Genomic DNA, 20,810 nt, shown 5'->3' with positions numbered 1-20,810 from the left:
GTCCTGCTGGGGGGACTGGCCCACCTCCCCTAACTCCTCTCTTACTGCCTCTCCATTTTCTGGGTCAGGCTCTGGAGAAACCAAGATGGAAAAGACGTGGGGATTTCTGCCCATCCCTCCTACCACAGGCCCCCCTCCCTGACGCCACTGACCCTGATCAAGGGAGCGAGGAGAAGAAGAATTCAGAATTGAGTATCTTGACTTATGGTCAGGTGAGTTAAAAATACATGACCAGGCCGCCCGAGGAGGAAATGCCCACGGGAGGCCCCGCATTGCAGCTGTGGAGCCTGGCCGGGCAGCCAGGGGCAGAAGCCAGGGAACCAGCCTTCCGTGGGCTCCAAGAACCAAAAGCTTTGATTCTTTTGGGCAAAAGCAGGTGCGAAGCAGTGGGGGGCAGGGGTGACCCTAGTACATGCTGGTTCTACCAGGAAATGCGTTCACGTGGGACAAGCGTTTGCTCAGAGTGGCGCCCATCTCGAGGCAGGCACTCGATAAACGCATGTTGAGGGAAGGCTGCAGACACCTGACTTCCAAACGGCACTTAGCAGCGGCTTCCTGCCAGGTCGGGGTGCATGCTGCTCACGTAGTTCCTCCCCTCACTGCACCTCACTGTCGGGGCCCATCTTCCGCAGCAAAACTTGTTGGACACCTGTCACCTCGGTCTGACTGGCAGGAAAACCAGTTTATTTAAGCTGATAGGGGTCGGCAGGCTGGGGGGACCATCAGGGGTCGGAGGGCAGGGAGGACAGCAGGGGGCCTGCGGGCATCGGTGGGCTGGGAGTATGAGGATGTGGGCGCTTCCAGCTCTAAAAAGAGCAGGATTAGAAGAAACATAAAAATTAGCCAGGATCCACGTGAGTCTTCCACAGACATAGTCTGTTTCCTCGGGTTTGTTCCAGAGCCACGTGTCTCCTAGTCCCTGCACGGGTGGCAGGCGTGCGTCCCTGGGCAAGGCGCGTGCGTGTGCACGCAGCCTGGCTCTCGAGCTCCAGGGAGTGGAGAGCAGACAGCAAAACACGACTCCCTCCTGTAACCAAATGACCTTGAAATGAAGCTCAGGGAATAAATAATGTAGACGGGGAACTGGAGAGATGGCCGGTGGCAGTCCCTGCCTGTCTGTCCTCACCGGTGAGGTGGGACGGGACAGGAGATGTGCTCAGAGACATGAATTTTTTAGATTAAAAACACTGTCCAGGTCTTGCCAGAAGGGCTTGTAACCACGATCTCTCTAACGAGCCCAAGCAGGAAGGCTCAGCTGCGTGCCCGACGTCTCCGATTCCAAGGTCCTTGTGCTCACACACGGCCCACCCCCAGAAGCTTGAAGCCCCCCATGATTCCCTGGAGCAGGAGCACCTTCCCCACTACAGGCTCACCCGGTGTCTCTTGTTTCAGCCAAACAACCCCCAAAGTGCACGTCTGTGCAGCCTGGACGCCGGCCCACGCACATACTCAGTACTCAGTCGTGGCACGCAGGGAAAGACGGCGGCCCCCAGGCTTCCCCGGAGTCAAGGCTGCGCCAAGGGACCGGCAGGATGGGCCCAGGCCAGGCCCGAACGCAGGCCACCATGCCCCACACGCCCCTCTCATTACACCGTGCATCACGCCCTGGCCCCTGACACCATTTATGCTCTTACCCGCTGATCCTGGAGGAAGAAGGCTGCCCTTGGAAACACCTTTTTTCCACTATAACTGGGGCACTGAGGTTGGTTTTCACAAACTCAGAGCCAGCCTCTTGTCTTCATTTTACGTGGTGTGGGTAGTGCCGGCAAGCCCGACTCATAGTTATGTGTAATTCCATGTTTTCAAATTGAGGTCTGCCTTGCAAACCATTCTGCTGTCCGCTGGCCTGGCCCGTGGTCCCTCCGTCTCTTCCAGACGAGCTCGCCTGCACGGGCGCCCACCCTGAGGGTGAGGAGGGAGCCCGGGAGGCTGGGCTCATGGGCTGAGCGCTCGTAATCCAGGAGGCTGATCCAGGAAGACCGTAGACAAGAGCACACCCGCTGACCGTGAGCACGGCGTAGGAAGCCCAGCACAGGCGTCGGCGAGACGTTCTGAGCAGGCGTCGAATGGCACCCCAGCTGTCCCGAGAGCACTCTTGGCCGTGCACTTCAAGCCCTGCCAGGTCATCCTAGCGTCCACGCCACGTGGTGCCAGCTCCAGACGTCCTTCCTGTATCTGGTGTGCAGGTGACTGTCCACTGTGCCCGGGGCCTGCGGGGCCATGTTCATGACACTGGGTCTCCCTGCAGGAACCTATCTGGGCAGCTGTCCCCCAACACAGTGACCACGAGAGGAGCACCAGCTCACTGCTTTCCTCACCTCTGTCCACACCAGGGGGATACGGGGAGAAGGGATGGGGAGGGACTCATTTCCACAGGACACTGCCCTGTGTGGGGGACACAGAGCCTTGGCACATCTGAGGGAGGGTGGCCCAGGACCCACTCTGCCTTACTGGTGTGCTGGGGCCGGGCTGTGGGTGTCCCTTGCTGTTGATGGGCCCTGCCTCACTGGACTGGTTCCCTTGTGGCCCTCCTGGGGGGCCATTCCTCCCGGGGTTCTTCCCTTTGAGCCTGTGGCACCCCCCCCCCCCAGTGCCTGGTGCGGGTCCCAGGAGGCAGAGGTGTCCTCCTCAGTCCGGGGCCAGACGGCTGCCTCCTCCTCCCCACCCTCAGCCTTCCTAGGTGTGTCCTGTGTGCTGCGTGGGCTTCAGCTGCCCTCACAGGTGGGTCGGGGGGAGGACCACCATGCCCGGTACCGGAGCTGGCTTCATGCTGTCCTGAGATGGGAAGGTGGCTTATGTCCTGGCCTCTGGGTGACGGCAGTCCCACTCTGGGCTGCCCTGCAAGGGCTTGGGAAGAACACTGTTGCCAGTGGGACCCACAGGAGTAAGGACAGCCAGACCTCCTGCCAAGAGCCCCCACAACAGCTCCACCGACCCCCCGTCCTCCCCACTGATCTGAGGCCCTGTGCATCCCAGGCTCCTAGGGCCCTGCATGGGGATGAGCAGAAAAAAGCTCTAGGCTAATTTACGATGGGTGCTGGGTCAACCACGGCCGTGGAGGACGTATCTACTCACCCAGGTGGATGGGCGTCTCAGCACCTGGCCCAGACGTGGGCACAGTGGGGATGCGAGGGCCGCGCAACAGGTGGACAGCAGAGCACAGACAGGAAAAAGACAGCCCCCGTGCTTCCCTGCAGCGTCGGATACAACGCCCAGCGCCTGCACTTCCCTGCCACGCACAGCAGCGCGTCCTGCCCTGGCCTCTGTCAGCCACGGTGTCCACCAGCACCGCCCCACGCGGCCTCTAGTCCACCTCTGTCCAAGGCGGCCACAACGCCACTCACTTCGGCTGTGTCTCAGACAGCTGTGTGGAAAAGAAGGGAACACCTGTAAACACCTCTAACTACTGTGAGTAGCAGAATAAACCATACAGGTCACCGTGCTAGAGGCCCAGGTGGAGGTGAGCAAATCCAGGTACCTTGGAATTCGAAGTCTGACAAAGAGGGGCACTGCAAGCAGATTTAAAATCTGATAGTCATGAAGAGACGAGAAGAGATGCAGATCGTGTGTGTGCATGTTTGTATTTGCATGTGTGCAAGTGTTATGCACGTGTGTGCGTGTCTGCGTGTGTGCAAGTGTATACACGTGTGCGTGTTTGCACGTGTGTAAGTGTATGTGCACATATGTGCGTGTCTGCGTGTGTGCAAGTGTATACACGTGTGCGTGTTTGCACGTGTGTACGTGTATGTGCACGTGTGTGCGTGTCTGCGTGTGTGCAAGTGTTATGCACGTGTGTGCGTGTCTGCGTGTGTGCAAGTGTATACACGTGTGTGTGTTTGCATGTGTAAGTGTATATGCACGTGTGCGTGCGTGTCTGCGCGTGTGTCTGCGTGTGCAAGTGTATACACGTGTGTGCGTGTCTGCACGTGTAAGTGTATATGTGCGTGTGTGCAAGTGTATATGCATGTGTGTATTTGCACGTGTGTAAGTGTATGTGCATGTGTGTGCGTATCTCTGTTCGTGCATTGCGTGTGTGTGCGTGTATATACACGTGTGCACACATGCATGTCTACACAGCTATGTGTGCATGCATGTGCATAGACATGTGTGTGACTTTGAAAGAAAGAATATAACTACCATTCACATCATAATCCAGAATCCATCCTCTGTTTTACCTTTTATTTTTGCCTTTTCTGGTTGAATAGAAACTGCATTTTTTGTTTCTTACAAACAAAAAGCCACACTGAGTCCTTCTGATCCCAGTATCTCCAGGGTCCCTCTGCTGCCCAGCCTCCCCCAGGGAGAAACACCATGGGTACCGTCCCCACCACGGTGCATGTCTGGACACCCCCCGCCCACAAAGGTGATTCTTGCCAGGCTGCGGTCAGGGCAGTAGACGCCCAAGTGGCTGACGCCAGCCACCCTGTGGGGTGTCGAGGCCAGTTTCTGAAGGCCGTTGGCGGCTGGGGTGTGCAGGACAGTAGGGGCAGCGATGAAGGCTTCTCTGCAGGGGATGCCCCCTTAGGCCTAGTGTGGGCAGCCCCCGAGCCAGAGACAAGCCTGCAGGTGACCCACAGGCCCTGANNNNGTGTCCCCTAGACCCAGGCCACAGCCGAGGGGAGGACCGCCCTACGTGTGGGACTGCCAGACCCCTGGGACTGTGCCAGGTTGGGGGCTGTGCCTGGAAGACCACCACAGCAGAGATCCCCTGAGACCGTGAAGAAACCCCCAGGCACCGGCCTCCCCCCACCAGACCCCAGGAGCGCTCAGGGGAGGGTGGGAGCATCCTGCAGCGTCCGCACACACGGGGCGTCTCACATTAGTGCCTTGAGCCCACGGTTCAAGTGTGTGCAGGGGTCGCCTCTAGACGGAAGCAGGGGTAGGGGCGCGGGGGCAAAGACCCCTTCCGGACAGAGAGACGGCTGAAGTCGCGGTTACGTCCACCAGACTTGCTAGTGCAGTGGGTCATACCTACTTACGGACATGTAACGTCTGTCGTCTGCAAAGGCGTGGTAGGTCCAGCTAACAACGCTGAGCACGGGGAGTGTGAGCGCAGCCCCACACTATGTGGACACACTCTAGAAACAGTACTTGCTGTCCACGTGAAATTGAAGTGCAGCCGGTGTCCCGTGTCTTATCTGGCAGTCCAGGAAGACAGGGCCCCTGCCGGACGCCGGTGCACACGGGGGGCCTCCAGGTCCAGGCCGCGGGGCCCGGGCCAGGCCTCCATCCACACAGCCTCTGAACTCACTCTTTGTTCAGGGCCGTGGGGACCTAGAACAGATTAAATGGGTTTAGAAAAGCCAGAAACAGGTCTTTCTTGTGCCAAAATGTAGTGGAGTGACACGTTTGGCCATTACCTAGTCGGTGTGCACCGTCCTGGTTTAGGGAGGGCACAGTGGCTTGTCCCTGGTCCTGGGCCGCCCTCAGGGACATGCCAGGGGGCAGCTCACATGCCAGAAAGCACTGGACGCCTCTCCAGGCCCGTCAGAGCAGACTCTGCCTCTCGTGGGCCGCGTGCACGCCCAGGAGACAAGGCTCTTCCTGGTCCAAGGGTGCTTTCAAGGGTTCATGTGCCTAACGTCTTCTGAAGAACACACGTGATTTCCTCCACCACCTGCTGGCCTCTGCACCCCGAATCACCGTGTGCCACACGCGAGTGCTGGGGACGTCACCTGCCCAGCCCTGCACCAAGCAGGAGGTGGGTCCCAAGCAGTGACCCTCCAGAGCTGTGGGCTGCAGACCCCTGTTCCCCGAGGGTGGGGGGAGCAGACCGCATGGGGACGTCTGCAGGCAACGGCCCCTGCACACTCGGCACTGACGGTCTGAAGATGGGGCCCACACTTGGGGTTGGCTCCCCTGAGGCAGCTGGGAAAGGACGCAGTGAGCCCGGCACAGGTGCTAAGACTAGGTAAGATCCCGTCTTTTGCTCTCCCTCACAGGTCCCAACGTCAGCTCCCCCAGATAGTGAAATGCCAGGGCACCTTCTGACACCCGTGGGGGGAGCCTTCCCACGTGATCCCCACACGCAATCGGGCGTCTCACAGCCACATCACGTAGCTCTCTGCCTGGACCGGCACGTAACAGGAGAGGAAGAGCCAATGCCACCAAATCCCAACTTGGGTGTGAACGTCGTCTAGAGGCCGCTGCCACAGAAACCACATTCTTCCTGCTCGAAAGCGTAAAGCATTTGGGGAGACTTGAGGTGAAAGCTGGAAACATGGGAGCCACTGACAATGCTGCCGTGGGCCCGAGGCCAGAGGGGGCACGTCTGGGCTCATGCGGGTTCGGACCCCACCCGCAGGTGCTGTTGCCTGTGGGGATCCGGAGACGGCCTGTCCCCGGCCATCAGCCCGCCTGCCCCCAGCTTGCCCAGGCGAGGAGCTTGAGAAAGGGCTTTGCCGGGAGGCAGAGTGTGGTGGTCAGCAGGTGCTCGGATTGGGGAGAGAAGATTCCTGCACACCTGTCTGCCCAGGGGGCGGGCAACTTTGGGCACAGGGGCCATCATCTGGAGATGTTCTCAGGACACAAAGAGGCCGAGGGGGGGGCTGCTGCAGTCGCTCTCACCCCCCCCAGCCCCACGCACTCCTCTCCTCCGGGACACCTGGGCCCCAACCTGGGCAAGGCGACCCCTTGGAGTCTGCAGCATTCGGCACCTGGCAGATGCCAGCATCACCAACACGCAGGTGGTGAGCGGCTCCGGGGGCCAGAAGCCCGGCACAACCCAGGCCTCTCTGCTAGTGCCCAGGAGCCCGTGGGCCAACCAGGAGAAGGCCTCCCACTGAGGGCAGGGCTCTGGGGAGTTGCAGTGAAGGTGCCAGGAAACACGCCCTGAGCGCCGTCTGGTATGAGCAGCCCTTTGCCCCGGCGGCTGACACCGCGGCTGCAGGACGTCCACAGGGGTCCTGGGTTACGCGTTGCGGCTATTCCATCTGGGAGCCGCTGTTGTGTCTCCTGAGTGCGATGGGGCAAAGGAAATAGACTATTCACAGGCTGGGCTCCTGAACTGGCCGCACGTCTGTCCACTCCTTGCCTTTCTCCGGACAGCACAGCGGGCGCCCGGAGGCTCACAGAGGTGTTTTCGCCCCCGCAGGCTTCAGAGCTCCCTTTTTCTGCACACTTAGGAAACGACACACATCCCTGACTTGGACGCCGGGGCTGCCTCCTCCACGGCGACCCCCTTCATGTCGTCGGGCATCTGCCCATCAGAGCGCCACACGTTCAGCTCCGCAAACACGCCCGTCTCGATCATCTCCTCCTGCCAGGGAATGGAGCAGCTGCCGGTCGCAAACTCCTGGAAGAACTCTGCATCGGCTTTGTCGAAGGCCACGCCCTTGACCGTGGAGAAGGCGCCCACGTCCTGGATGTTCTTGGCATAGACTGTCCTGGAGTCTGGGACAAAGGGGGGCGTCAGCATCCCTGTGGGGAGAGAGAGCGAGCATGGCATGTAAAGTACCATAAATGGAAGGGAACGGCTATGTGCTCAGTGAGCAGGGCCGCCCTGCCAGGTGTCCCGGTGGCTCAAGGCAGGTCTCCGGGTGCCCCACGGCCCGTTGAGCACGACGCGAGGGCCTTAGCGACGAGTCTGGATGTGCTTCCCTGGGTGCCCATCGCGAAGGATGGTGTGCTCTGTCCCGCGTCCTCACGCCAGCCTGCCCAGGGGCTTCGCGTCTGCGGGTGGGACGTCCCGAACCCAGCACACCTCTGGACTGAGCTCCCTGTCTTCTTTCCAAAGCTGGCTTCTCTCCCAGCCTGCTCAGGAGCTGTGGTGCCCTAGTCGCCAGATACAGAATGCCGGCCGCGTGACCCCCATTGGCCCCACTGCCCTTCCCTTCTGCGTGGCCCTTGGGCTAAGCACCCTGCCAGACCCGTGCAGTGGCCCTGGGACCCACCCTGGCCCCAGCCTCTCCCGGCCCCCGGCTTCCCCAGCAGAGCTCCTTCCCTGCAAAAGTAACTTCTCTTCTCAGGCCCCTGCGGGGAGTCCTGTGTTCACAGAGCCCCCTGTAGGCTCTGGGGGTCAGGCCGCGTCCACACGCATGTGTCTGTGTGCAGCGTCCCGCACGCGACACCTGACAACACACACTGGCTGAACGAACGAGTTTCTCCCGAGCAGACAGCTTGAGGAACCCTGCACTGTCTCAGGCCAGGGGCTCCTTAAAAGTACGGGCGTCAAAATCCACAGCAGCAGCTTTGGGTCCTTAGTTCAAAGGTAAGCAGCACGGCCCCTCCAGCCTCCACCAACCCAGGAAACCTATGTGTTAACACCCAGGTCTGGGGCGTGGGGTGATAGGAGGTGCAGACGGGGGTCACCCGGGGGCAGGAGGCTGGCTGGGGGCGAGCTCTACTGGCCTCGCCCCGGAGCCCGGGAGATGCCAACGGGCGGGGCCAGGCAAGCAAGGACCTCCCGACGGACCCTCCCTCCCAAAGCCCCCCAGGTCCAAAGACACGCGGTCGTACCAGCCTCGAGCTGTCTCCAGTTAATGTCCTTAAAGAGGGGGTTGGCGCGGAGCCCATCACACGTTCCGTCTCGGAACCCCAGGCGCTTCTCGGGGTCCTTCTCCAGCAGCGCCTCGCAGAAGTCCTTGCTGGCCTGGCTGAACTTGTCTGGGTACTTGACAGCCTCGGAGAGGACCCTCTGCTTCAGCTCCTTGTTCTCCACCTGCACAGCGGGACACACCACGTCACGTGAAGCCTGCCGAGCCACGGAGCTCTGCCCAGCTCCGCCGGGACGGCCAGGATGCCTCCCGGGAAGACACCAGGCACAGGTGACGCCGGGCGGAGGTAAGGAGCGGCCCTGAGTGTGCTCCCCCCTGCGCGTGAGCATGTAAAGGGCTCAGGATCTCCTCGGAGGAGCAAAGCCCTAACCGTGGTGGTCCAGGTTGGGGTGTGGTGCTCGGGGAGCTCTGGTTGTGCCTGGGCGCATTTATGGAACCATCCCTCACCCCCCGGAGAAACTGAGAACTGTAACGAAGAGCCAGCTTTACAGAGCGAGCCGGCACAGGTCTCCCGACTGGGGAGAACGGGCCAGCCTGTGGGGCCTGGTTCTGAGTCCGCTTTACGGAGTATAATCTACACACCACAGACCCCCATTCCCAGTGATGGGGGTGAAAGGCCTGGACGGTCAGCAGGGAGCCCCACAAGGACCCCAGAGGCGCCCTGTGCCCCTCGCAGCCCGTCTCCACCCCGGCTCGGGCAAACGCTGGCCGTGCATTCTCACCACACGTTAGATTCGCCTTTCCGAAAACTGCACAGCAAGGGCTCACCCACGGCTCCTCTCTGCGTCTGACACTCGCGCGCCCACGGGCGTGAGACGAGAAGCCAAGGTGGGCCGCTGTGCACTCTTTGCCTGAGTCCATCAGCCTCATTTACACACAGAAAACCGAGGTTCTGGTCAGGGCCGTGGGGTCAGGGAGCGCTCTGAGCGGTGGCCAGGGGCCAGGCCCCTACGCGTGGACCCCACACCACGTTGCCTCATCTTGTTCTTCTGAGAGGTTGCAAGTCAGGAGAGAACACGGGTCAGTAGAGTTCAGGGCGGACATGCAGAGACACGTGTGTGAGCCGCGTGAGACTCTCCGCTCTGGGAAGACCGGGGACAAGGCTTGTTCCCATAACGGTCCCAGGACTGGAGTGGGCCTGCGGACGGACACACCAGGAGGTCCCACGGAAGAAAGTGCAGGGCGTGAACCTCTGGGCACGTCTAAAGACTACTGTTTGCACGGCCCCGTGATGCCTCCTTGGCCCTGGTTCCCGTGGCCCGGCCGACCGCGGCCACCACGCCTCGGAGCCGCCCACACCTGACGGGCGAGAAGAGGCTGGCTTTGCTCCGTCCGATCTGAACAAGTGACGAGGCCCCCAGATCCCATCTCTGGGCACACCTCTTCCCTGTGCTGCAGAGAAACCTTACAAATGGAAGTTTGCGGCAACGCTGCCTCGAGCGAGTCTGTGCTATTTTTCCACAGCGTGTGCTCACTTCGTGTCTCTGCACATTTTGGCGACTCTCACAATATTTCAATCTTGGTCATTACTATCCTATTTGTTACGGCAATCTGCGATCAGTGATCACGACTCGCTGAAATTCAACCCTGAGGACAGTTAGCTATAACGTATTTGTTAATTAAGGAACATGGACGATTTTTAGACATAACGCCACTGCTCGCTCAGGAGACCACAGCACACTGTAAACATCACGGGAAACCGAGAAGTTCGTTTGACTCCCTTTACCGTGGAACCTGCTTTGTTAGTTACGGTGGTCTGAGCTGGACCCGAGAGGTCTCGAGGTGAGCCTGCGTTTGTGGTTCTGGGGGCCGTAGCCAGAGCACCCCGCAGACCCTGGGGCAGACGGGGCAGGAGAAGGGCGTGCGATGCGATGCCCACTGCCCCCCATTCTGAATGGTTGCCGTGCCAGATGGAGAGCCCGTGGGTCTACAGTAGAATCACGAAGTGGGGAGCCTGTGCCCCTGTCCTCCCAGGACTGCCTTGGCCTGGGGGTGTTGAGGGCTGCTCGTGGGGGTGGGCTTGGGGAGGCCCAGGCACGGCTGGTCCTGAAGCACATCTTAGTGTGGGGAGCTCCATGAGATGAGGTCACCTGGCCCCTCTCCTGCCCAGGAAGTGTTTATGATGAGAAAACTCGTGCTCAAGGTCTGAACAGTACCCCCCCCGACAGTGGTCACAGGGCGGCTGCAGGACAGGCGCTGCGTGGCCTCCTACCTTCTCTCCTCGGGCACGGAAGGGTCCTCTGGCTGCGATCATCTCATACAGTGTGACCCCCAGGGCAAAGTAGTCCACAGAAAAGTCATACTCCTCGCCCCGCAAGAGCTCGGGGGCCATGAAACCTGCGGGGCAAGAACCACGCCCGACTCAGACACAGGGCATGGTGGTGAGCACGATGGCCCCACGTGCGCGACCGCAGGCTCCTGGCCCTGCCCCTTCTGTGGCAGGGCTGCCCTGTGCCCCACGCGGTGGGGAGCCGCGTCCCTGCCCACTCCGATAGTTGGAGCCCCCCAGGTGTCGCAACCAAAAATGTCTCCAGACGTTGCTGAGCGTCTCCTTCGGGCACAACCGCCCCTGGTTAAGCATCACTGCCCTCACATAAGCTGTGAAGCCCCATCCCCCCTGTGGCACACCACGGCAGACAGAGCGGCGGTCCTTGCTTGCCACTCAAGCACAAGTGTGACCCGTGGCGTCACGGGTGCGTGGGGTCAGGCACCACTGGCTCCTTCCTGAAAGGGCACAGAAGGACCGATATAAGCCAACACATCCCAAAGAACAATGCAGACGCCCACTGCTGCCAGGCCTGTGCCCCATTCAGGGCATTGGGCCACATGGGGAGCCCTGCATCCCTGAAAGCACGTCCTGGGCCTCCACTCCCTAACTGCCACTGTTCGGGAACCAGCCGGCATGTAGGCGAGGTGGACGGGCCAGTCTCTGGGGCCCACGGTCCACTCCCCTGGGACCAGGGGTAGGTGTTATGGGCACAGGTGGCCTCTGTGCCTGATGGCTTCAGGCATTCCGAGGGAAGCAACACTAATGTGTCTGTTGATTTCTGGCCCCTCCTGCCCAATGCACCATGCTCACAGCCAGTCTCCATGAGGGGATGTGCTCAACGGCAGTGGGCGAGCCAGTGGGACCAGACTCCCTTCTCCCGTACAGGTTGCAGGTGTGAAATTCCATAGGCCCTCCCGGCCCTGCCGCCCCTGCACCCCTGTAGGCCCCGCTTCCCAGGAACTGCTCTATTGTTCAGACAGTTCAGCTGCTGTGAGACATGTCTCCAGACCACTTCTCGATTAAAACAGGGGCTGGGACAAAGGCACGCAGGCCGCAGGGAGGGGATCGATTTCTGCAGCAAACACCCCGTGGCACCCCTCGTCTGCTCCCCAACTCACACCGCGTGACACCGCGTTTGTATCCCGGAGGACCTACATGGCACCTGGGACATAGTGAGCACCGGTAAACACCTGTCACCTGGACGAGCAGGTGAGTGAGTGAGCCAGTGAGTGAGCACTCCTCAGTCTCGTTATTAATTCCTCCTCACGGTGACCCAGGCCTGTCTCCGGGCTGGAAGGCCTGTGGGTTCAGAGGGCGCACTCACAGCTCCTCTGGCCCCGGTCACGGCTCGCTGACTGCGTCCAGAGGCTTGGCTCCAGGGGCTCCAGCAGGCAGGGTGCAGAGAGGCCAGGGAGAGGGACACAGGACGCTGCACCCCAACTGACACCCTAACCTCCCTATCTGCCGTGCCTCTTTGGAGGTCACGCCTTGCACCTGACCCCAAATCCTTGAATATGCGTCCCCTGCTCAGAGAAAGGCAGCGGCCACAGCGCAGCCTGGGGGGCCCTCTGGCGGCCGGCAGGGCCCTCACACCCGCAGTCGGACCGCTTGAAACGCAGCCTGTTTCTCTGGGGTTTTCTCCTAATGATCTGATCACCCTAAAACAGTAGTGTTTCCACTCACGTGGTCGCACTCAGAGCTGGAACTTCACAGATTCTGGCCAAGGATCTGGAAAACTCAAGATAGGAAGGACCTCCCCGAAATGAAGCCACAGAAGAGGACAGAGCCGCCGTGGCATCAGGGACAAACCCAAAAGGAGCCCAGAGCACAGGACAGGAGGGTCCGGGGACACAAAACAAGGTCCAAGTGCCCCCAAATCCCAGGGGCAGCAGTTTCTACTCAAAGTCAAATCAATCCAGGAAAGGATTTGCTGAGAATCCCTGGACCTTTCGGAACACAGGGGCAGGGAGACTGACCCCCAGGTGCCCGCAGACCAGAGGTGGCACCGTGGCACTGAGCTCCCCCTGCAGTCTGGGCTGACTGCTGCGCCTGCCGGACTCTGGAGGGGCCCCTCTGTTGTCTGTGGGCTCTGCTTCCCTCCCCACCTGGGCTGAGTGGAGGTGGGGGGTCAGCAGAATGCGTTGTGCACGTGCACACATGCAAACACTGACACACGTGTGCACGCACACACACTTACTGGACACGGGCAGCCCCCTCCCCTGCAGGGCCAACCCCACCTGCCTCACACCCCACCCTACACTCCCTTGGACGGCGAAGGCCCTGGCCACACAGCAGTGGGGGCTGGGTACCCTTGTGGCTCTCAGTCTGCCCGCCTTGTGGGGGGTGTTATACCATTGACGGCACAGCTGGTGATCCGCTGCAGACCCTCGGGGCTCCGAGCAGCAGGGCTGAGCACTCCGGACAAACACACTCTCCTAATGTCCAGGAGCTCCCATCGCAGGGTGCAGCGCGCCAGAACCAACAGGGGGGAGGGATCACCCCTGCAGCAGGTGCCAGCTGCCAGGCACACCCATGGGCCACAGCCAGTGGTTCTACTATTTGCTATCAGGGATACAGACCCCTACGGCCTCACTCCCCACCTCTGCAAAGAAGCTGCCCCCACTCTTGATCGCAGGTGCTAACCTGGGGTCCCTGCATAGCCCTTGGTCTTGGTCTGCCCGTCCTTCAGCTCCACAGCCAGCCCAAGGTCAGAAATTCGGATATTGCCTGAAAGCAAACATGGGCTGAGGTCACACGCGGCCCCACAGAACAAAGGCACCTGGTGCTCCCTGAGCCTGCAGGAGCCAAGGGCAGGCTCTGTACACACGCACACACGCACACAAGGGCACGCATGGGCCCACGAGCACGTATGCGCCACACACACCCCCATCAGGGCCCTGAGGCCTCTGCTCCCACAGCCAGACTGCAGAGATGGAGGGACCCCAGCAGCACCTGCAGCTTTGATTGGGGCTTAATCCACCCAAAACTGTTTCAAGAATACCCCCATTTGCATGACTTAGTGACACAAAGGGAGGGTGTCTAAGGGACATAAAGGAAACCTAGATCTCTGTTACCTTCTGCTGAGAGTCCCATAAAAGACAGAAAGAGTAACCAGCCTATCTTCTTACTGATGTTCCCTCGGGCTACAGAGGAGAGCCTGGCCAGGGGAGGTTGGAAGGGGAGGCTGGGAGGAGGAGAAATGGGGAGGGGGGGAAGACGGGGCAAGGGGAACCTGAGAGGGGAGGCCACCACACCGTCATCATCTAGAAGTACGTTCTCAGGCTTGAGGTCTCGGTAGACAATGGCCCTCTGATGCAGGTGCTCCAGGCCACTGATGATCTGGGCTGTGTAGAAGACCGCGCGGGGCTCCTGGAAGCCAGGGTTCTCCTCGTTCATGTTGTAGATGTGGTACCTGGGGTCAGACCACACAGAGGCCCATGCTTCTCTGGAACGGAGAGCACGGTGCCCACCGTGTCCATGGGAAGTAAAATCTCAGGAGACAGTGAGAGCCTCAGAACCCCGTGCTGCGTCAGTGGAATGTCCCATCATCGTGGGGCCCCAGCATCAGCCTCAAGAGCCTGCAACGGTGCCAGCTGGTGCCCATGCCCTCACAGACCCTCCACCACAACCATCAGGAGAGGAGCAAGAGGGAAGAGCGCACGCTCTCCCCACCTCCCCCACACTCGCCTGCACAGCCTAAATGGACCCAGAAGCCATCTCGCCGTCGCTAGCCAAAGGAGGAAGGGCGGAGGGCGGTGAAGAAGCCCAGGCAAGCAGCCAAGTCACCTCAACCGTAAGCAGTCAATACACGGTCTGTGTAAGCATATGGGCTGTCTCACCAAGGCGAGCACACAGACTCCTGGGTGGGTCTGCTGCGGGTTTCCTTCCAGCTTCCCTCCTCCCCTAGGGCTGCGGTTTCTCATCTTTTCCACTATTACATTCTACAGAAAAGCAAAACCTAATGAATAAAAGGAAACAGACTATTTACAGCAGAGCAACCAACAAGAGGCAGGCCAAGAAACGAGAGAGAAAACCTCAATTCAGCCATGATGACAAGATAAATGGCTTTTGTGTTATGTTCATATTATACTATAGTGTAGTGTGATGTATTTAGTACAGTGTAGTAGAGTGTAAGATAGTATGGAACAGCATAGTGTCATGTAGTACAGTGTGACATAGTGTGCTATACCAGTGTAATAGAGTATAGCGCAGTGTAGTACGCGGTGGTATAGTATAGCATGCTGTAGTATGGTGCGGTACAGGACAGCGGGTGTAGTACGGTGCGGTACAGGACAGCGGGTGTAGTACGGTGTGGTACAGGACAGCGGGTGTAGTACGGTGCAGTACAGGACAGCGGGTGTAGTACGGTGCAGTACAGGACAGTGGGGTTTAGTATGCTGTGGTACAGGACAGTGGGGTGTAGTACGGTGCGGTACAGGACAGCGGGTGTAGTACGGTGCGGTACAGGACAGCGGGTGTAGTACGGTGTGGTACAGGACAGCGGGTGTAGTACGGTGCAGTACAGGACAGTGGGGTTTAGTATGCTGTGGTACAGGACAGTGGGGTGTAGTACCGTGTGGGACAGGACAGCGGGGTGTAGTTGGTGTAGTACAGGACAAGGGTGTGGTATGCTGTGGTACAGGACAGTGGGGTGTAGTATGGTGTGGTACAGGACAGCGGGGTGTAGTTGGTGTCGTACAGGACAAGGGTGTGGTATGCTGTGGTACAGGACAGTGGGGTGTATTACCGTGTGGGACAGGACAGCGGGGTGTAGTTGGTGTCGTACAGGACAAGGGTGTGGTATGCTGTGGTACAGGACAGTGGGGTGTATTACCGTGTGGGACAGGACAGCGGGGGGTAGTTGGTGTCGTACAGGACAAGGGGGGGGTATGCTGTGGTACAGGACAGTGGGGTGTAGTACGGTGTGGTACAGGACAGCGGGTGTAGTACGGTGCAGTACAGGACAGCGGGGTTTAGTATGCTGTGGTACAGGACAGTGGGGTGTATTACCGTGTGGGACAGGACAGTGGGGTGTAGTTGGTGTCGTATAGGACAAGGGTGTGGTATGCTGTGGTACAGGACAGTGGGGTGTAGTATGGTGTGGTACAGGACAGCGGGTGTAGTATGGTGCGGTACAGGACAGCGGGTGTAGTACCGTGTGGTACAGGACAGTGGGGTGTAGTACGGTGCGGTACAGGACAGCGGGTGTAGTACCGTGCGGTACAGGACAGCGGGTGTAGTACGGTGTGGGACAGGCCAGCGGGTGTAGTACGGTGTGGGACAGGCCAGCGGGTGTAGTACGGTGTGGGACAGGCCAGCGGGTGTAGTACGGTGTGGGACAGGCCAGCGGGTGTAGTACGGTGTGGTACAGGACAGCGGGTGTAGTACCGTGCGGTACAGGACAGCGGGTGTAGTATGGTGCGGTACAGGACAGCGGGTGTAGTACGGTGCGGTACAGGACAGCGGGTGTAGTACGGTGCGGTACAGGACAGCAGGTGTAGTACAGTGCGGTACAGGACAGCGGGTGTAGTATGGTGCGGTACAGGACAGTGGGGTGTATTACCGTGTGGGACAGGACAGCGGGGTGTAGTTGGTGTCGTACAGGACAAGGGTGTGGTATGCTGTGGGACGGGACAGTGTCTGCTCAGCGTACTGCAGTGTATGGTCGTGTAGGACGGTGCAGTTCAAGAGTGTCATGACCATCTCTGCTCTCTTTAAGTCACATTGTGTGCACTTCCTAGTCTCTTCTCTCCTCTTCCACGTGGCCTCTCATGGGTTCCTTAGTCAAGGCCTCAGAATTCCTACCTGGAAAATGGGCCCAGAAACACCTGACAGAGATTCAGTGGAGATCAATCCAGCGGGGAGAATGGAGGCAGAAGGCTTACACGTAACACCAACAGCAGCAGCCCCGTCTGTGTGATGTGTGACACTCGTTCAGCTGTCGTACACGTATTAACGTATCCCCCACAACGCCCCGAGAACACCGGTATTATTCTTTATCCCCGTCTTACAGACCAGCACATGGAGGCAAGAGTGGTCCGATCGCCTAGGTTTCCCCATGGAGAGCCAGTGATCTGACCTCCCCCAGGAGCCCCAGGCAGGGCCCTCAGACCTCCAGCAAATCCAGGCACCAGATCCACTGACAGCAAAGCCACAGTTCACAAAGTTGGCGACGTTGCGTTTCCAGCTCTGCCGTCACCCCCGAGAGCAGGTTGTAATGCAATGTCCCCAACTGGGCCCCCACCACCCTTCATTCATCTGCCCACCCACCTGGCACTGGCCCCTGGCACCTCGGGCTCCTGCCACCTCCACCCCCGCACGGCCACACAAACCCCAGGTCTGCAGGGACTCGAGGTCCACCAGCACCTAGAGAGCCACGGGCCACCTCCCCTCCCCGTGGCCCTGCATTTCAGTAGGACTAGGGACACACCAGCTCGAGTGTCAGGATCCCGGGGACAGAGGAGTGTGTGGATGGGGGCCCAGGGCTTCTCCTTGGTGTCACCATGTTCTCTGCACACATGGGCAGCCCCTGGGCCCCGGAGACCGTCTCCAAGCTTGACGGCTCGACCCCCCAGCCCCAGCCCCCGTGTACCTTATGTCGCCTCCATTCATGACGGTCATCACCAGACAGAGGTCAGTTTTGGTTTCAAAGGCGTAGGCCAGAGAGACTATGAACCTGCTGTGTACCTTCGCTAGAATCTTCTTCTCTACCATAGCACCCTGAAAAGCAAGATGTCACGTGAGTACCCAGGTTTAAGCAGGACAGCGATGCCACCGAAAAGACCAAGTCCCACACACCAGAAAACAGAAACAGAGTTGCAAAGGTACTTGAAGCAGCTTGCCTAGAGCAGCTGCAAATAACTTCCATCCCAGAGACCAAACCAGTCGTGCAACGGTGTGCGTGTGCAGAGGACTCCAGGCTTCCTGGGGCCTCCAGCAAGGGGGCAGGAGTCAGGCCGCCAGCCGTAACGAGACCGCGGGAGGATCCCGCACATCCCTGTTCGGAGCCGACCCTCCTTCCGGTCCCTCCTAACACCTGACCAGCTCACCCACTGCAACCCCAGACCAGGTCCTCCTGCCAGGCCCCTGGACAGCGGACAGCCAGGGACCTGCCCGCATCTGTCCATTTTCTGTCTTTAACACCTCCTGATGTCCATTTAACCCGTGTTTAAAGCTGTGTTTGGGTAAGGACGGTACAACTCCTTTGCGAAGGAGGGACTCCTGGCGCTGCGGAAGGCCCTTCTGCACCCATGCCGTGGGGCAGATGCCAGGTCTTCCTGAGTCTGAAGTTCAGCGAGGACCCTGAACTAGGGCAGAAGACACTGTGGGTCAAGACGACACGTGGACCGCTGCAAGGGACGCCTGCTTGCCCCCACAGCCCCAAGGCGACAGCACTATCGAGAAACCCTGGGGTGGGCACGTTTGACGCTGCTGTTTACCCCAAAAGCGGCATTTGCGTGTGTGGCAGGAAAGGACGGAGCCACGTGGGAGGGGGGAGCCCCTATGATATAGCAGCTTTTGCTGTCTTGCCTAATGGGAGTCTGACCCCGGCTGGGGAGAGCAGACCCCACCAGTAGTGCTCCAGGCCTCAGCTCACCCCGGCCCAGGGAAAACATGGCGGATGCTGCCAGGCCTGGCTAGACCCCCAGTGTGCCCTCCATCACGGCACAAGCCAGCACCTGGAGAGGTCCAGAAAGCCGCAGTAAAGAATCAGCAGCTCCCCCAACCCGCCCCCTTAGTCCACGGTGGGTGTGACAACACAAAGGAGGCTGGTGGGAGGAGCTCCTGGGGGCTCAGTCGGTTGAGCGACCCAGTCAGCTCATGATCTCAGGGTCGTGGGATTGAGCCCCGCGTCGGGCTCTGTGCTCAGCGTGGAGACCGCTTCAGGCTCTCCCTTGCTCTGCCCCCTCCCCCGCTCACGCGCACGCTCTCTCTCTCTCTCCAATAAATCTTCAGGGGCACCTGGGCGGCTCAGTCAGTGAAGTGTCTGCTTCAGCTCAGGTCATGGCCCCGGGGTCCTGGGATGGAGCCCCGCGTCTAAACCTGCTCCCCCCTCTGCCCCTCCCCCACTCAAGAGCGCTCTCTCTGAAATGTTTAAAAATTAAAAAATAAAATACGTCTCTAAAAAAAAAAAAGCTAGTGGCTGGCGGGTCGTGCGGTCCAGCCCACAGCAACAAACACAGAGGCCGCCTCCGAGGAGGGGTCACGGCAAACCCCGCGTGCGCGCAGAGCCCGGCAGGGGCGGCAGAGCTGCAGACTGCCCCCTCGATGCCCCTCGGGCCGGACCGTCGGCTCAGGACGAGGAGCAAGCCCATGACGGGCGCCGTGCGGGGCTGGACCTGGCCCCCAACGGTCCTCCCCGCACCGTGAGTGGCCCGCTGCCCACCTGGTACCCCTTCCTTTTCTTGAGTCTCTTCTTGTTGAGCTTTTTGCATGCGTACAGCTTGCCGGTGGCCTTCATCTGGCAGGCAGACACCTCCCCGAAGCCACCTTTCCCCAGGACCCTGAAGTCCAGGAACCAGTCCTCCCCCGTAGGCCGGGCCTCCAGCCACTTCCACTGCAGGAACCGCAGGAAGTACAGACTGTCCAGGTACTCCCGGAAGGGCGCCTGGCTCAGGTGCGCCAGGGTGGCTTGCAGCAGGGGCTGGAAGAGCCCGTCCCCGCTCGCCACGGGCCCCTCCCGGGCCTTCGCCACTGTCCCCTCGTCCAGGAAGCTGCAGAAGAGCTTGGCCTGGGGGTCCAGGTACTCGGCCAGGATGGCCCGGGCCTTCTGTGGCCGGAGGTCATCCTCCGCCGTGTCGTAGTCCTCGATGTCCTTCCAGAGCTCCAGAGCCGGCACGTGCCTCTCGTCAGCCCCCAGGAACTGCTGGAACAGCCGCTTGCCGATGGGCTGCTCTGAGCACACACTCGGGAACGCCAGGTCCAGGCTCTCCCGGAGGCCCTCGCACTTGGACAGCGGGGGCAACTTGAGCTTGGCCAGGTACTTCCTGTCCCGAGAAGATGGGCCACTGCTCCCGTCGAAGCTGCCCCGGGCGGCGATGAAGGCCGAGTTGGCCACCACCGTCTCCAGGGAACCGAAATCCATCCCGGCACTGGCCTCCTGCCGCGTCAGTCACGAGAGGCCTGACCCGCCACCCCAGACCCGTGCCCCCTGCCCTCCCCAGACAGCAGGCGTCCCAGCAGGTGTGAGGGTGACTGGGGCCGCACCGGGAGCCCAGGGAATCCAGCTGACACAGCTCTGGCCAAATCCCAGCCCGGGGCACAGAGCAGGTGCCAGAAAAAGACAATCCCCTAAGCTGCTTCCAGGAGGATTAGACGGCCCCTCCTCCCCGCCACTTCTTCCTCAGGGCCCGGCAGGAAGGACAAACTCCAGACCCCAAAGCATCTCAAGGACGCTGCCCCCTGTCGGGCCCCCAGCCCCCGCACACAGGCCACCTGCTTGTTCCCTTGCAGGAGTTGGAGGCCAGACGGAAGGGAGAGGGGCCAGGGAGAAACCCCGACCCCATAAAGGTGGCCGGGGGCTTTCCCACAATATTTCATTTTGTCTTAAATAGTAAGTGGGAGGAAAAACAGTTGATAACAGGAATTCAGAGAGAAAAAAAACCCACAGTGAGCAGTATCCTGGGGTGTCTGAGGGTGAAACCACTGGCAGGGGACTGGTTAGTATGTGGGGACCTGGCCTGACACTGACGGTAGCCTGCCCTCAGGTCACCTGCCCGCACTGGGGACCTAAGGTAACCCCGGCACCTGCCAAGGGATCAGCTCCACATCAGCTCCCTCCCCTCTCCTGGGCTGTGCCAGCAAAGCAGAAATGCCCTAGAGAAGCTTCAGGTGAGGTTGAGACTAAAGCAGGAGACCCCCAGCTACACCCAGGGCAGAGGCCCCAAATAGACAGAAACAGGACTGAGAGGGAGTGAGGAGGCCAGGGACCTGGGAGACACACCTAGGGGACCTAGGTGGGGACACACCTGGGGGACCCACCTGGGAGGCATACCTGGGGGACCCACCTGGGGGACACACACCTGGGGTGCACATCTGGGGGGACA

At 60.1% G+C, this 20,810-nt stretch overlaps 1 protein-coding gene across 1 annotated transcript; it reads right to left on the bottom strand.

Annotated features, from left to right (window-relative positions):
- Positions 1-663: 663 nt before the first annotated feature.
- Positions 664-19,849, bottom strand: GRK1 (G protein-coupled receptor kinase 1). Its single transcript, XM_008684928.2, has 9 exons — positions 19,151-19,849; positions 17,357-17,484; positions 14,019-14,176; positions 13,408-13,491; positions 10,708-10,832; positions 8,458-8,659; positions 4,972-7,419; positions 3,076-3,364; positions 664-2,210 (listed from the first exon to the last, which is right to left on the bottom strand). The coding sequence occupies exons 1-7, from the start codon at positions 19,847-19,849 to the stop codon at positions 7,121-7,123; spliced, it is 1,695 nt and encodes a 564-aa protein (XP_008683150.1). The 3' UTR covers positions 664-2,210; positions 3,076-3,364; positions 4,972-7,120.
- Between the last annotated feature and the right edge of the window lie 961 nt (positions 19,850-20,810).

Source organism: Ursus maritimus, unplaced genomic scaffold (genome assembly GCF_017311325.1).
Source record: "Ursus maritimus isolate PB19 unplaced genomic scaffold, ASM1731132v1 scaffold_10, whole genome shotgun sequence".
NCBI classification, from domain to species: Eukaryota; Metazoa; Chordata; class Mammalia; order Carnivora; family Ursidae; genus Ursus; species Ursus maritimus.
Note: the sequence above shows the minus strand (reverse complement) of the source record. Positions and strands in the feature narration are given on the sequence as shown.

What these genes read in the sequence shown, in the direction of transcription:
- GRK1 (XM_008684928.2), bottom strand. Translation starts at nt 19,849, where the DNA reads ATGGATTTCGGTTCCCTGGAGACGGTGGTGGCCAACTCGGCCTTCATC. An exon ending in AGAAAAGGAAGGGGTACCAG is followed by an intron (nt 17,485 to 19,150) that starts GTGGGCAGCGGG and finishes CTTGCTTTTCAG; the next exon opens with GGTGCTATGGTAGAGAAGAA. An exon ending in GGGCTATGCAGGGACCCCAG is followed by an intron (nt 10,833 to 13,407) that starts GTTAGCACCTGC and finishes CTTGCCCCGCAG; the next exon opens with GTTTCATGGCCCCCGAGCTC.